At 38.9% G+C, this 17172-nt stretch overlaps 1 protein-coding gene across 1 annotated transcript in view; it reads right to left on the reverse strand.

The window, feature by feature from the left end:
- The window catches only part of CIT (citron rho-interacting serine/threonine kinase), a 3433971-nt gene that overhangs the window by 1448328 nt on the left and 1968471 nt on the right, over positions 1-17172 (reverse strand). Inside the window, exons 28-29 of the mRNA XM_044069760.1 lie at positions 3684-3824; positions 3470-3577 (exon numbers count right to left, since the gene is read on the reverse strand). Coding sequence (XP_043925695.1) covers positions 3470-3577; positions 3684-3824 — 249 coding nt within the window. The remainder of the gene's footprint in view (positions 1-3469; positions 3578-3683; positions 3825-17172) is intronic.

The raw sequence follows: 17172 nt of genomic DNA on the forward strand, positions 1-17172 counted from the left end.
AATGGCACTAAATATACAGACCCAACTGATATTGACAACATCCTGGAAGATAGGTTCAGTGCTAACTTTACTCCCCTCTCACCCCCTAAAGAGCCCATCTCTGTACCGGAAGAATGCAAAGTTTCTGTAATCACAGCAGCATAGGTAAAAACCACACTCTCCAAAGCCAAGAACCCAGCACCCATGGGACCAGACAACATCCCAGGTTGCGTTCTACACGAACTACAACCCCACATAAGTACCATGTTCAATCATAGCCTCACCTCAGGCTTTGTGCCTACTGAATGGCGCACAGCGACGGTTATCCCACCCCACAAGGGGGGAGCCACCACGGACCCCAGGAACTACTGCCCCGTTAGCCTGACGAGCCTGGTCTGCAAGGCCATGGAATGTATCATCATGGAACTTATAAACAAAGACATTGGTAATCTCCAAACTCTGGACCCCAACCAGTTCGGGTCTGTAAAAGGCAGATCATGTCTCCTAAAACTGATAGACTTCTTTGAAGCAGTCACCAAAGCCGTAGACAAGGGTAAGGTAGTTCACACAGCCTATCTAGATCTTGCCAAGGCTTTTGACACCATCCCCCACTGTGGAATTATAGATAAACTCACTAAACTAGTTATTAATCCCTATGTCACAAGATGGGTTGCCAACTGGCTCAATGACAGAACCCAAACTGTGAAAGTAGCTGACTCCAAAGCAGACTTCAGACAAGTGGAATACCACAGGATTCAGTCCTGGGTCCTCTCCTGTTTGGTATCTACTTCTCTGAAATACAGGCTAAGACAGAAGATCTTTGGCTAACGAAGTTCACAGATGACTGCAAACTAGGAGCCATAATTGAAACTCCTAACGATGTGGACATCGTACAAAAGGGCCTCATTGAGACAGATGCCTGGTGTCAAAGCCATGGCCTCAAGCTCAATGCCAAAACGTGCATTGTCATCCCCTTTGGTAAAAACTCTGTACCCATGAACTACAACATAGGCAGTAGTATACTTAACACCAAAAGTGTGATAAGAGACCTTGGGACACAGGTGGACAGTAGTCTCTCCTTTGATAATCACATCACCACAGTAGTCAGGAAATCCTTCTACGTGGCACACCTCATTACAAAAGGTTTCTCATCCAGAAAAAAAGAAGTCATTGTTCCCCTTTACTCATCACTCATTAGACCCATTATAGAGTACAACGCCCCTTTTGGTATTTACCTCACAAGACATCTACAACAACTGCAAAAGACAGCAGAAATACCTCACAAAGAGGATTACCGGCCTCAAACAGATGCCCTACTGAGACAGTCTCTAAAAACTCCAGCTTTACTCCATCGCATATCACCTACTCAGAGGTAATCTCGGCCTAAAATACAAAGCTATGTCAAACCCAGAGCTGTTGGACATGCTCCACTTAAAGAAATCCCAATCCTTCCAAGCTAGACGCTCTAGGGACCTAAACCTTGTCACCACAATAAACAGAACATGCCGAAGGGATAGATTCCTGTCCCAGAGACTTCCCATACTCTGGAATAAACTACCTATCTATATCAAACAAAGCTCCTCATTAGCACTCTTCAAGAAAAATCTTGATGATTGGATGGGAAATAGGAAATTCACCCCGGGGATCACCTCTGTGGCTCTGCTCGACAGTGGTACAGGAAAATAATTTTCTTGGGTGGCAAAAGCCAGGGTACCTTTTTGCCTGGGCTTGTATAGGCCCCAGGGCCAATAGCCTAGTACCTACCTATGAACCTATAGCTTACTGTTACAATGACCATTGCTGGAGATGACAACTAAGGACTATTTCCAAGCTCAAGTAATATTTAAACTAATGCAGGACTGTTAGTAAATCATCGCAAACTGGATGATTTTTAACAGTCATCTCTGCAACGTAGTAATGATTAGAGACAAAAGCTCTAAGACAACCTGGGTTTTCAACTACCAGCCACCAGGCTGGAAAAACTAGCCAAGGATGGGTGGGAGCAAGCATCTTATCCAGTTTGCCCATCCCAACAGGAGGCTCATGGACTTACTAAGAGAGACTACTGAAAGACTCTCATATGGCAGAAGATCCAGGACTGAGGCATCTGTAACAATTTGAGAGAGGATGGATTTGCCAAGGAGAGCCCATGCACTCTAGCCAAAATCACAGGTGTCTGAAAGTGTACACTTGTATTGGAGCCACTGTAATCAACATTCACTGTGCTTATTAGCCATTGGGGGAGTGGGGTGTTATGAGCACATTATGAAAAAAACTATCCTAGTCCTCAAAGAGATCAGACAGGAGTCCCCGTGGACTGTGATGTTTGCAGATGACATTGTGATCTGTAGTGAGAGTAGGGAAAAGGTGGAGGAGACCCTGGAGAGGTGGAAATATGCTCTAGAGAGAAGATTAATGAAGGTCAGCAGGACTAAGACAGAATATATTTGTGTGAATGAGAGGGAAGATAGAGGAATGGTGAGGATGCAGGGAGTGGAGGTGGCGAAGGTGGATGAGTTTAAGTACTTGAGATCAACAGTTCAGAGTAATGGTGAGTGTGGAAGAGAGGTGAAGAAGAGAGTACAGGCAGGATGGAGTGGGTGGAGAAGAGTGTCAGGAGTGATTTGTGACAGACGAGTACCAGTAAGAGTGAAAGGGAAGGTCTACAAGAGGGTAGTGAGTCCAGCTATGTTATATGGGTTGGAGACAGTAGCATTGACAAAAAGGCAGGAGTCAGAGCTTGACATAGCAGAGTTGAAGATGTTAAAATTTGCACTGGGTGTGACGAGGATGGACAGGATTAGGAAAAAGTATATTAGATGGTCAGCCCAGGTTGGAAGGTTTGGAGACAAAGCCAGAGGCAAGATTACATTGGTTTGGACATGTGCTGACGAGGGATGCAGAGTATATTGGGAAAAAGATGTTAAGGATGAAGCTGCCAGGTAACAGGAAAAGAGGAAGGCCTAAAATAAGGTTTATGGATGTGGTGAGAGAGGACATGCAGGTGGTTGGTGTGACAGAGCAAGATGAAGAGGACTGGAAGAAATGAAAACAGTTGATCTGCTGTGGCGACACCTAACGGGAGCAGCCAAAAGAAGAAGTCCTCAATTCATGACAGCTGCAGTTTCTGGTTTTCAAGTCCCCATCCTGTTGTCCTAGGAGACTGAATGTTGGAAGGAATACAATGGACCCAAAACATTAAGGCTGGGGATGGGGGGTGGGGGTGGGGGGGGGCTCAAAAGTATTTAAAAAATCTAAGCTTTACTGCATTCTCTTATGTCTAAGGTGTTGCAAAATACTGTTACCCTTGTGATACTCTCAACTTAGGAAGCAAATGGCATTAAACATGCCATACCGCTAATTCAACGCACACCACAGACACCACACACATGTGCATGACTTAAAGACAGAGAATGTAGTAACACTCAACAACCACTGCTGTTTTATTGAAGTGACACACCATCTATGCAGACATTACCAATTCACTCACCTTTTTCTTCTTGGATGGCTGATCCATCTTTGACTGCAGAAAGTCAATAAGTTTGGTTTGCTGAGAAATTGTCCCTTCCATTTTAACCTTTTCATGCGTGTACAAAGCCTAGAGACAAAACAGTCCGAGTCAGACAGAAATCTTGCCAAGTGACCAGAAGTATAGTTCTGAAAATGTGACACGAAAACAGGACAATGAAAGTAGACATTCTCACCTGAGAATTTTCCAGCTGGTATTCCAGGTCAGTTCGCTCGGTCTTCAGTAGATCAGCTCGATCCAATGCCTCTTGTAATCCCTGGGTTAGGCGGAAGATGTGGCTCTTCTGCAAGTCTAATTGCTGCTGCAGCTTCCCTTGCTGTTACAGCACAAAAACAAAGATATAACAGTAAAAAAAAAAAAAGAAAGCTAAAGAATAATTAATTCCTACCAGATATTAACAATTTTGCATTCGGCTTTTTTTTCATTAAACATGTCTGAAAAACTCACAAAAACTGATGCTGTGAAATAAACTACAGATATGTCATGAAGGAGATGACTTTCATTGTTGATTGTGAAAAATAAAAAGAAGAAGGTGTGTGAAATATTGCACTGCTGCATTCACAGGATCACATGGCAACTGCATTTCTGCCAGAGTTCATTTACCTCATGTTATTTTGATTCTAATGTAGCTCAGCATTCATTTTATTTTACATTTGTTTACTGGGAAAATCTGACTTGGAATGAAGCCAATTTTCAGTGGAGGCCCATGGAGAAACACTCCAGACGTATGTTTTTGTAATGTGGGAAGAAACTGGAGCACCTGGAGGAAACCCACGCGAACGCAAGGTGGACATGCAGACTCCACACAGAAGGCACCCCACCCGAGAATCAAACCGGAGAACCTCTTGGTGTGAGGCGACAACACAACTGCTGTGCCACTGCATGCAAAACATAGGTCCCAGTATCACCCTTTGTAATACAGAAGGATCACAGCATAGCCCACTAGGGCCAAGGGGAAGAAAGGTTTCCAGCAAGGTTCATCACCACCGATGCAATTTGTCTCTATGCAGCACAACAATCATTGCTTGATAAAGGTTCAAGTACATATCATTACTGGCCAGCATTATACCTCTGCCTCGTATCTCCAGGGTTCAGGGTTCAATGCTGATCTCCCATTAGTGTGTGTGTGTGTGTGTGTGTGTGTGTGTGTGTGTGAGTGGAGATTTGCATATTTCCCAGTTCTGCATGGATTTTCTCTGGGTACTCTGACATTCTTCCACCTGCAAAAATCATGCTGATTAATTTGTTATTCCAAGCTATCCATATATATTATGCATTTATGCCTGCCTCTGTGGATCAGGTCATGGCTAAAAAGGGTGCAAGAAGGGCCACTTCATATACCTAATCAATAGAAATTGTCCGAGTGACACAACAAACCTAAGTAATGCCATCTCTGCCTACATAATTTAAGATATCCAGATGGTCTATTACTACCTATGTGATGTAAGGGTTTCTAGTTACTGCCTATGTAATTTGAGAGTTTCAGCGTGGTCCATATATATCTTGGAATGTAAGGGTCCCCTTCTCAACAGCGCTGACATAATCTAATGCAGGTAATCCCTTTCACTTGCTAAATGGTTGGTTAGAGTGGTTAGAGACCCAATTGCTTAATACTGGCCTATATGATCAGGATAATATTAATGTATACATAACACTGATGGAGGTGGTGCTTCAGAATAATTATTTATATTTTGAAGGTCAGTATTACAGGCAAAAAATGGGGGTTGCCATGAGCGCTGCCTGTGCCCCCATTTTTGCTAACTACATTATGTCTTATTGGTAACAACAGTATGTAATGCAAAGTACATTCTAATCCAATATTTTGTTTTACACAAGGTTTTTAGATGATTTGTTTATTTTGTGGAGAGGTAATGAGCAGGAATTAGAGCATTTTTATGTATACATAAATTACACTTTTTTTTTTAAATTTACACATCAACATAACAGAAAAAAATATTGCTTATTTAGATGTAGAGTTATTTATTACTGAAGACAATGTGGTGGAATTAAAAATTTATAGAAAGCCTACTTTTTCAAACTCTTATTTACAGTTTACCAGTGCACACCAATCCTTCCAGAAAAAGACTATAGTTAAAGGTCAATTGGTTCAAGCAGCCAGGATGGTGAGCTTGGACATAGTATTTATTGATGAGTTAAAGTTTATTTTAAATATGTTAATGGCTAGAGGATATCCAGATGCCCTACTTGAAGTGATTAGTCAGGAAGTGGTGCATAAACAAAAAAAATGTTTTTTATAAACCAATTTTGATATTTGGCAAAGATGGTAATAATGTAAATAAGAGGAATATGGATTCAAACATTGGACTAGGGTTTAATATATGTTTTAATCAAGATGTTCAGAATATTGTAGAGATTATTTTTAATAATTGGGACATTTTACAATTTGATGTCAATGTAGTGCAAAAAGTGAGGGGAAAACCCAAAATTATTTTTAAAAAAGATAGGTCTTTTAAAAATATAATGGAAGGTACTAAAATAAATTGGGACACCAGCACGAATAGAAGAAAAGGGAATTTTAAGTGTCAGCACTGCAACTTTTGCCCCCATATTTTAGAAACTGGGGGCAGTTTTGTGTTAAATGGAAAAACATTGAAGATCAATGGGCATTTTAATTGTAGCACCTCTAATGTGGTTTATGTACCTCTAATGTGGTTTATGTAGCTAAGTATTTAATGTGCCCTATTTTGTATGTGGGTAAGACTGCTCGACTTTTTAAGAACAGAATAAGTGAACATTTATTAGACATCAGACATAATAGGCAAACTAATGCATTAGCAAGGTATATCAACGAATGTAGAGACCATGTTTTTAGATTTTTTTGTGATCCACCATTTGTTTAAAGATCCACAAGGTAGATGCCTAGATATTCACTTGGATATCTGTGAGCGAAGATGGCAACTTAGGCTTGATATCACAAAGTATCCAGGTATCAATGAGGCTATTAGGTTATCTAGCATATTAAAATTAAGACATACGTTAAGTTAAATTTCTTATTCAGGGGATTGGTACATTGTTTTTTACAATATAATTTATCCAACATAATATTTTAGGTAATGTTAAGCATTATAGGGCTTATATTTTCAAATTATATTGGACACGTTTTATATAATACGTTGTTTTTTAAATATATGGTACGTCATTTTAAGAATCAATTGATGTGTAATTAGTGGTTTACTATTTAAGGCTGGGTTAGTAGTGTGTGTGGGTATTTTGTAATTTTGTTCTGAAGAAGTCCCTTATCACAGAAGGGAAGAAAGTGCTCAACTGTTTCAATAAAGCTGTTCGTGTTAGCTGTTGGTCCATGGCTGTGGTTTTTGTTCTCAAGTACATATCATTACTGGCCAGAATAACAACTCGTTTTTTATACCTCTGCCTCATGTCTCCGGGGTTCAGGGTTCAATGCTGATATCCCATTAGTGTGTGTGTGTGTGTGTGTGTGTGTGTGTGTGTGTGTGTGTGTGTGTGTGTGTGTGTGTGTGTGTGTGTGCGCTTGCATGCATGTGTGGAGATTTGCATATTTCCCAGTTCTGCATGGATTTTCTCTGGGTACTCTGGCATTCTTCCACCTGCAAAAATCATGCTGATTGATTTGTTATTCCAAGCTATCCATATATATTATGTATTTATGCCTGCCTCTGTGGATCAGGTCATGGCTAAAAAGGGTGCAAGAAGGGCCAATTGATATACCCAGTCAACAGAAAGTGTCCGAGTGACACAACAAACCTAAGTAATGCCATCTCTGTCTACATAATTTAAGATATCCAAATTGTCTATTACTACCTATGTGATGTAAGGGTTTCTAGTTACTGCCTATGTAATATGAGAGTTCCAGCGTGGGCCATATATATCTTGGAATGTAAGGGTCCCTCTCAACAGTGCTGACATGATCTAATGCAGGTAATTCCGTTCACTTGCTAAATGATTTCACAGTGACAGCACAGACCAACAATACACATAAACTTTAAGGATCCCTATACAGTTGAGTATTGCCTGTGTGACATAAAAGTCCCAGTACCACCTATCGCTGCCTGTGTGATACAAGAGAACTGCCAGGGATCACCAGTATTGCACAAAATCACCAAATGTAATAGTTCCTGCATAGCCCACCAGCATACATATGTAACATAACAGACACTATGCAAGCAAAAACTGGCAGTGTAACATAAGGATTCAAGCACAGTCAATCAATGATGTGTTATATATGTATGTTAGTACAGCAAGTCAGTGAATGTGAACAAAACATTTCCAACATGACTAATTTGGTACCTATGTGATTTAAGAGTTCCAATATGGCCCAGTAGTACATTATTTTAACTTTAGCATCCAAGTGCGACACATCAGTGACACAGCTGTAAGGACCCCAGCAAGGTTTATCAGCATATATAATACAAGGGCTCTAATGTGGTCCAAAAGTGTCTATATGATGCAGGAGTCTCAATAATGTTCATAGCATAACAGTAAAACAAGACATTCTTACCAGCTCAAGCTTTATTTTCATTAGAGTATAACTTTGTGGATGTAAAGTTATAAAATATTTACTATAAACACCACAGAAAACTTTTAAGTTAAGTTTTCATAAGTTTGTTATAAAGCAACACAATTCCAGCCTTCATGTAAGCATCTAAATCAGGTCAATTACCTGAACTAAGCTAAAACCGGAGAACAAGCAATGTAAAAATTACTTTTCTCCAGTTTAAACTACCATTTGTCTCCCATCTTTTAAAAGTATATGCCATATGCTTTCTTCACCCACACATTAACAAGCTTTTTTTTTTTTTAATTTAAAACAGCATGCTCAATGAGCATGCTCATTGCTGGCTTTGTTGTATTTTATAAAAGTTTAATCAATAAGAATTCCAAGGCCTTAGTTAAAATATCAGTTGCAAGCTCAAATTCATTTTCATTCACACTGTTTTGGTTTTCCACAAATAAAATGCTTTAGATTTGTGTAAGGCCAAATATACAGTGTTATATACTGGGAAGATACAGAACTAAAAAGAATAATCCAAATAACAATAATGTCCCACCAGAGATGCAACGTTCCTGCTGTAAAGTCAATAATATCAGCAAACCAGTTACATGACGCAAGCACAACTACAGACCGGATGTTGGGCAAGTTCCGGGAATGTGTAGCTGGCAAAGACAATGTTTTGTTATTTTTCGAACCGAATGAGGAGCGTGGGTCAGAAGATGACAACGCCGAAGACTTAGTTTCCTTAGCGGACGAATTGGATAAGTTGGAGACAGACTTTATGAAACTCAAAAGGCTGCAGCTACAACGACAGCATTTCGAGGCTTGTCTGAAGAAACGTATTATACCAAGAGGGCTTCGGGTCCTCAAGATGCCCACTTCAGGTAATCATTTCCCTGAATTATTGTTAAAGTGGCAAAAGCTAAATATGGATTTGAGCTTCAATTACATGAGGCTCTTAATAGACTATCATCGACCTGAGGAGGAACTACTAAGGGAGAAAGTGACTGAAATGCATGCATCTATTAATTTGAAGTATAACACTTTAAAAGCAACCATGGGACAGGATAGACTCATGGACAATGTTTTATTATATGAAAAGCGGTTAATAAATCAGAAAAAAACTAAAATAGAGAGAGATGTCATCGATTTTAAAAACGGCCATGTCTTTACTTGGCCCAGAACTGCTTTAACTGACGGACATGTTAAGAGAACAGGTTCTAATGTTATAAATGTGATTAACACTAATAATTCAATAGTAGATGGCCATGATATTGATGATATTGTTAGTAATGCTGAAACTTCATCAACAAATAATGAAACGGTTAGTAATGTGAATGATACAACTAATAATGTGAATTTATATCCCACTGTGGTGCAAACAAGAGGAAAGGGAAGGAGTGGTGATAATAATTTGAATACGAATGTAATGGGTATGGTTAACTCTAATAATACTAAGAATGGAAATACATCAGTAGTTAGGAAAAAGGTTGTATCCATTGATAATGGGAAGGATGGAGACATGAATACTTTTATACGTGATGTCCCTTTCCCAATACAGTCTCCCCGGCTCAGAGGAAGATCTCGATCCATGAGCAGGGGGAGGGAGAAACGGAAATTGATAGAGACAGACCAGGTAGGACCCACTTTGAAAAAGATGTGGGCGAAGAAAGGGAATCCTTAGTTATTAATCTATCACGGAAGAAACTTAATGCATATGAGGAACAGGTATTAAGTAAGGGCCTCTCTTTTATACCTAGCAGAACTAGTGAACTTACAGACTCTATTATAGATATTAAAATGTTCGTTAGGAACATACAATTAAAACTTGATTTTGGAAAGACTGATAAAGATAGAGTGATAGATGCCTTTAAACCAGTGAGTACCTATATACCAGTCTTACATCCTGTGCTTGACACCTTTTCCAGGCTGGTTGAAAATGATTTACATGTATATTATTCTAATGAGAAAGAGAAATTGAAAAAGAACAATAATAAGAATTAATTTGACATTTTTACAAAGAAGAGCATTACAAGAATTAAAAAATGACAACACTATCATGATAGTACCAGCTGATAAAGGTGGGCCGATTGTTGTCATGGATTCCGAACATTATTTAAATAATATGGAGGCGATGTTAAGCAGTGATGGATTTTATATGAAGTTGGATATCAATGAAGTGATGGTCAAAATATTTAGGGTGTATGATACTATAGATGATTTATATAAAAGTAAATTAATAAAGAAAGACTTTTATAAATTTCTTAGGGTAGATTATCCTTTAATCCCCATTTTAAAAGGCCTTCCAAAAGTTCATAAAGGTTTGGACAACCCCCCCCCGATGCGACCAATAGTATCAGGCCGGGGGTGGTTAACTGAACCTTTTTCATTGTTCATTGAACATCACTTGAGAACAGTGGTAGAGGATAATCCTAATATTTTGAAGGACAGCAAACATTTTTTACTTGACCTTTATGACTACTTGTCTAATGTGGATGACAGTGCTGAATATTTTTTGGTCACGCTTGACGTGAAAAGCTTATTTACAGTCATACCCAATGCTATAGGTATAGACAGTGTTCAGAATTATTTAAGGAAGTATACTGATATGGATATTCAGTTTATAGAACTCTTGGCTTTGTTCTTAGAAGTTATATTGGAGAACAATATTTTTCTTTTTGAAGATAATATGTACATACAAAATGATGGCGTAGCTATGGGCACTTCTTGTGCTAATAGCTACGCCAACATTGTAATGGCAGAATGGGAAAGGGAGAGTCTGTTCCCTTCCATGTTATTTCAACAATATGTTACTTTTTATAAGAGGTTTGTTGATGACCTCTTTTTGGTGTGGAGGGGAAGTGAGACCTTATTGCAAGAATTTGAGAAAAATATTAATAAATTAACTGACTTCCTGTGTTTTACTATGAGCTACTCTAGGGAATATATTTCTTTTTTAGATGTTAACATTATGAAGTTAACAAATGGCATAGTCAATACTTCAGTACATAGAAAAGCATGCTTTAGGAATACTCTACTACATAGGGGTAGCATGCACCCGAAACACATTTTTGACAATGTCATAAAAGGTCAGATCATGAGGGCCTCTAGGCTCAATCCTACAGAGACTGGCTTCAGTGAAGAGGTAGCAGGACTTAAATCCAGATTATTGGATAGATTCTATAATGAAAGAGAAGTTGACAGAACAATAGAAGATGTTTATGGTATGAGAGATACAAGGGCACGACCCTATTTCTCTAGTAGAATTAATATAAATACTCAAGAGAATTTTAATGACAAGGAAATAGAACATAGGGATACCCTGATTAGTTTACCATTGTTTTATACCAGAGATGTATATGACATTAGAACCATTATAGAAAAACATTGGCATGTATTAGGAATAGAAGATGAGATCAGTACTTTGGAGACCTAGGTTTAGTTATAAAAATAAAATGAATTTAAAAAGAATTTTATGTCATAAATTTCGGAATGAATATTTAACACACCCTACTAATACGACTCCTTGTCATAGTTGCAATCAGTGTGATTTTATCAACACTGATACAACGTTTAAACTACCGGTCTCTGGTAAAACTTTTAAGTTTTTTACTGGTACTACATGTAGGACAGAAAATGTGATTTACCTAGCCCAGTGTTGCTCCTGCACAGCGTTTTACATTGGTAAAACGAATAGACAGTTTAGAGAAAGGATAAGGGAGCATGATTATTGTATAAGGATAGGTGATGAACGTAATGCCCTAGCAAAACACTATAAGGCTAGGGGCAGTACACACAAATTTAGTTTCTTCGTCTTACAGACTGTTAATAATACCCCAAGGGCAGGGGATTTAGAAACTTACACTTTAGAACTAGAGACTAGATGGATTATTAGATGTAAGGCCGACTGTCCCCCTGGTCTTAATGATAAAGTCAGCCTACATCCGTTTTTAAAGAAAAGGAGAATAGGAAGAGCTCTGAAATATTGAGCTCTAAGGCCTATATTGTTTTTTGTATATATGTTTTAAAGATGTTTTTTATACATATATAAAAAAAAAAAAAAAAATTTTTTTAGATGATAATGTCCTAGATGTTTATTATATTATAATTAAATTTATTACTCATTTTTCTGGATATGAACTTGAGTATTCTATGAGTAGATATGAACTTGCGTATGACAGTTTTTAAAAATGCACAGAATGTTAAAATACAATGATATGAAATAGTAATCTAGTACCATCTTGTGGAAGAACAATGAATTACATGCAGTTGTGTATAACACTGAAATTTCACTTGAATGAATTAAACTTATATCATGAATAGTTTAATATACCATTAACATAGTTTTACATGAATATTCAAATGTGCTTAACTTAACATTACATAGTTTTACATGCACTTTATAATATATGTTTTTAAGAATAAGAGTAGGTATCATATTAGCGGAACACACTGAGACTAGTTAATTAATTGCTTGATTGATTAATTGGCTTGACTATATATGGACTGTGCTTTTAGAACAATTTGTACAGTCTGAAGAAGCCCTTGTTGGGTGAAAGCGCTAACTGAAGTTAATAAAGGACGTTCTGGTTTATGAAAAGTCTGACTGGTTGGATCTATTACTTGGTTTTGCTGATTTTCGCTGATGTGAATTTAAATTTGCAGCAAGCTGACACGTTCCTGCATATAACTGGTTTGCTAAAAAGAATAATACATTTTGACAGTTTTGGGGAGGCAGCAAAATGTATCTTTGTAGAAGCTTGCAACTATAACAGTTTTCAAATGGGTATATGTCTGGGATGTTAGAACTCGGCTTTCCAAAATACTGTCCAAGAGCAAGGAAAAGTAACCACACAATTTCTATCTATTTGAAAATTACTTGTGGGCATGTACCACATATTTTTCACCAAACACTGTCACTTGCTAATAAGTTCTAATGTTGTTTTAGGCATTTATAAAAATACAGCCAATGTTAAGACATCAGCACACTGTTTCATACCCACCTAAACTTTATTAGCCATTATTGCATTATTTTCTGCATCGGATTTTTCTTTTTTGTTAACTCCTGCAATCATTTTTCACACAGCGACCATGTGATAATGTGCATTAGAAGATATTATTAACTTTATCCTCAGCCAAGGGAATAAAATTTAAGGATGAAAGGCAGTTTAAATTGGATAAAGACAAACTGCCTGGCTGGAATGCCAAGTTTAGCTTTGTACTATGTTCAAAGTTAAGACAGCAGCAATTATGCAAGTCACATGATTAAATGCTTGCACAAAGGTTCTGAACTTGCGTGCTTTGTAAGATACCAATGAAAAGTGTTCACTAGAAATATTTACGGTAGTTATAATAAAGGCTGTGTTTTACATCTGTGAAGATATGCTGTATTGAAAAATAGATACAGATTATAATAAAAAAAACATTAAAGTGTTCTATAAGATGTACTGTATACACAGATTAATTTGAGTGCTATGTAACAAGAATAACAGACTTGAATGCCACATGGAACTTGTAGAGTGGTTTTGGGGCTTCTGTTACATCACAGAGAGTCAGAAATGTTCAGTTTTTTTAATTGCACTTAAACTCATTGCTAATCCTAAGTAATGACTGACTGACATGCTCTCTAGCCTCCTGAAGTTGTCTTTCTACTTTATCACTAGTCTGCCAATATCTTGTTGTCTTGTAATTGTTTTACTTCAGCTATTCCTTCCTAGTACATAGTTCTCCCCCCCATGTTTTCTCTCTATCTGAACTGGATTTCTAATTTTAAGTTTACAATAATCCCAAATCATGGCTATTTTACGTTTTTTCTAATTCAACATCGGTTAATAACAGGTCTAGCAACCCTGAAAATGAAATCTGTCTACTACAGTGCGCAGGGGAAAAAAATGTTATTTATATATTCTCTCTGTTCACTTTTTGGCTTTAAATCTATCGGGACATGATCTGAAAGTAGCACCAAATGCTTTTCTATATTATGTAGTAATTACATATGTTCTCTACTTCTATAGCACCCATCTTCTACTCAGGCCAAAGTACTGTATTTCCCCGAATAGCATGTTTAAGGTTTCTGACTCGATATCTGTTCATAACATCTTAAATCCAAAAAAAAAAATAAGTTATGTACTCACCATAACATACCATGTGTGTTGTCCATCTTTGTCCCTTATTCTCACAGTTGGGGTTAGATCCGATCCCTTGGATCGGTCTCAGCCTGTCTGCTAGCTGGAGGACTTTAACCAAACTCGTGGGCTAGTACCCTTTCCATGATGCAGTTCGATAATACCTCAGATCTTGTTTGCCCCCTTATGGGCCACATAGACATAATATAAATCCCTTGCATAAAGACGTGCAGAAAGATGCAGCCAAAACCAGCAAAAAGGCTTTTAATTAATAAGGAACTCCAAGGAATATCTTCTCGCTCTACCAGAGTAAGGAAGGGGGTTGGAGGGTGGGGTGTGAGAATAAGGGACAAGATGAACAACACACATAGAACTTTATGGTGAGTACATAACTTCTTTATGTGATGTTGTCAATCTCATCCTTATTCTCACAGTTGAGGACCGTGCCCCTAGCAACCCGAGTCTTGGGTGGCTCATGGGAGAACATTCCTCAGAACCACAGAAACAAATGCCACCCTACTCCTTGAGACCAAATCTACTTTGTAATGAGTGATAAGGGTATGCGGATTAGCCCACGTGGCTGCAGCACAGAGTATCTAGTGGCATTCTCTCTTGGAATGTTGCAGACGTAGGTATTGATTTGGTAGTATGAGCTCTGATTGGGAATGGTATTGTTTTTTTCCTGGATTTATATACAAAAAAAATGTACTGGGATAACCAGCTTGACAAGGTAACCTTTGTAACTGGAAGGCCTTTTCAGGTGTCTGAACAGGATATAAAAAATTGGTCAAATTTCCTGAAATCATAAGTTCTTTGCAAATAAAATCTTAATTGGTGGTGTACATCAAGCAAATGCATGGTATATTCTCCTTTGTTCTGACAATTAGGGAATTAAAATGGCAGCTCAATAGATTGGTTCAAATTTAATTCTGAAATCACACTGGAGAGAAAGGGAGGATTTGTTCTTAAGGAGAGACTGTCTTTGTGGAAAATGAGGTATGGAGTCTTTATCGAGAGAGCTTGTAACTCTGACACCCTCCAGGCTGACGAAATTGCTACTAAAAATAAAGTTTTCCAGATCAGGAAGTTTAAATCCGAAGTTGGTGAAGGTTCAATGGGGGCCCGAAACTAATTGAGTAAGTGCAAAATTAAGGTCCCAAGGAGGAGCAGAGTTCTTGTATGGAGGTCTTAATAATAATAATACACCTTTCAAAAAGGCTTTGCAAAGTCTGTGTGACATAATGGGTGGAGTCATTTTGGCCTATATGGAAATTTGATATCACAGCTAATGAAACTTTGGCAGTGGATGCACCCGCACCCTCAGGGAAGAATTTTGTTAGAAATTCCAACATGGTACTGATTGGAGCAGAAAAGGGTCTATTTGGTGACTTTCAGTCCAAAAGGCGAACCTCTTCCACTTGCTGGTGTAAAGTTTTCGTGTGGAGGATTTTTGAGAAGATAGGAGGATTTTCTTCACTGGAGAAGACAAAAGGGGAAACCTGGCAATTAAGGGAACTGGAGCAGCCAAGCTGTCAATCTAAGGGTCTGAAGATTGGGCTGAACCATTCCTGACGGATGTGTCAACAGGTCTGGAGTTAGATCCAGAATCCATGGTTCTTCCAGAAGATGAGGCCGTAGAAAGGGGAACCAAATTTGAAGAGGCCAATGAGGGGCAATGAGGATTATAGTGGTCTCCAATGAGTTTGCCTTCTGTAACAATTTGGGAATCGGAGAAAGGGATAAAGTTGTCCCGGAGGCCAACTGTGAACAAGTGCATCCCTTGATGACTCCCCCTCTGGAGGAGGGATCAGGGCAAATTAATTGCTGCATTTGGCATTGGTTGGGGAGGCAAAGAGATCACAGCAAGGCTGGCCCCACTTTTGGAAAATAATTTCCTCTGACTTCTGACTGAGGGACCACTCGTTTGGACAAAGATAATTTCCTCTACCTTCTGACTGAGGGACCACCCGTGTGGCCAAAGAATGGCTCTGCTCAATCTATCTGCAATCATGCTGGATTTTCCTGGGATGCGCATTGCAACTAGAAAGTGGTTGGAGTTCGTCGGCCATTGCCAAACTCTTATGGCTTCTCAGCACATGGGGATAAAATCTGGTTCCTCCTTGTTTGTTTATATATCACACCACTGACATGTTGTCTGACTGGATTGCTATTGTCCCTAGAGGAAGAGAGTCCTGAAATGCTTGCAACTCTAGAAGCACTGCTCTCATTTCTAGGACAGATGTATTTATGTACAGACGAGCCTCATGATCTTCCCAGATACCTTGAACCGTCTTTCTCAGATAATGCCCCCGCCCCATCTGGGAAGCATCCATGGTTACTGTCGCTACCGGTTGGGATGGAATGAATGGTCGTTCCTGATAGACTAGAGGAGAATGGATCCACCACTGAAGATCTCTTTTGCAAGTGAAGTGTTTGTAATCAGGATCTTGTGAGATATGTGAAGCTCCAGCAAGGACCATTGAGTTGATAGTAGCCACTGTAAAATGCTCATGTGAAGGCATGGAAGGGGGACAAGGATTACTGAAGCTGCCAACTTCCCTAATACTTGTAGAACTTGTTTCACTGTTGGGTGAGATTTTCTGATTAGATGCCGAACATGGTAGCGAAGATCTTGTACTCTGTCTTGAGGAAGTTTTGCAATCAAGGAATTGGTGTCTAATTCTGCTCCAATGAAGCTGAAGCTTTGTGATGGCTCTAGAGCAGATTTTTCTAAGTTTAGCATGATGCCTAGGGAGGTGCAAGTTTGAATCGTGTAGTCCCTCGCCTGTAGCACCAGATGCCTGGTTGGGGCGGCGATGAGACAGTCGTCTATACAGGGAAACGCTCCGAATCCTAAGCATCTCAGGTGAGCCACTATCACTGCAACACATTTGGTGAACACCCTGGGGGCTGTGGTGACACCAAAGAGCAGGACTTGGAACTGGTAATGACTGGCTCCCAGCCAAAAGCACAAGTACCTTCTTGACCGTCTTTCCATTAATATATGGTAGCACATGTCTTGAAGGTCTACAGAGCAGATACAACTG

Source organism: Protopterus annectens, chromosome 4.part0, assembly GCF_019279795.1.
Source record: "Protopterus annectens isolate FY-2018-M chromosome 4.part0, PAN1.0, whole genome shotgun sequence".
NCBI lineage: Eukaryota > Metazoa > Chordata > Ceratodontiformes > Protopteridae > Protopterus > Protopterus annectens.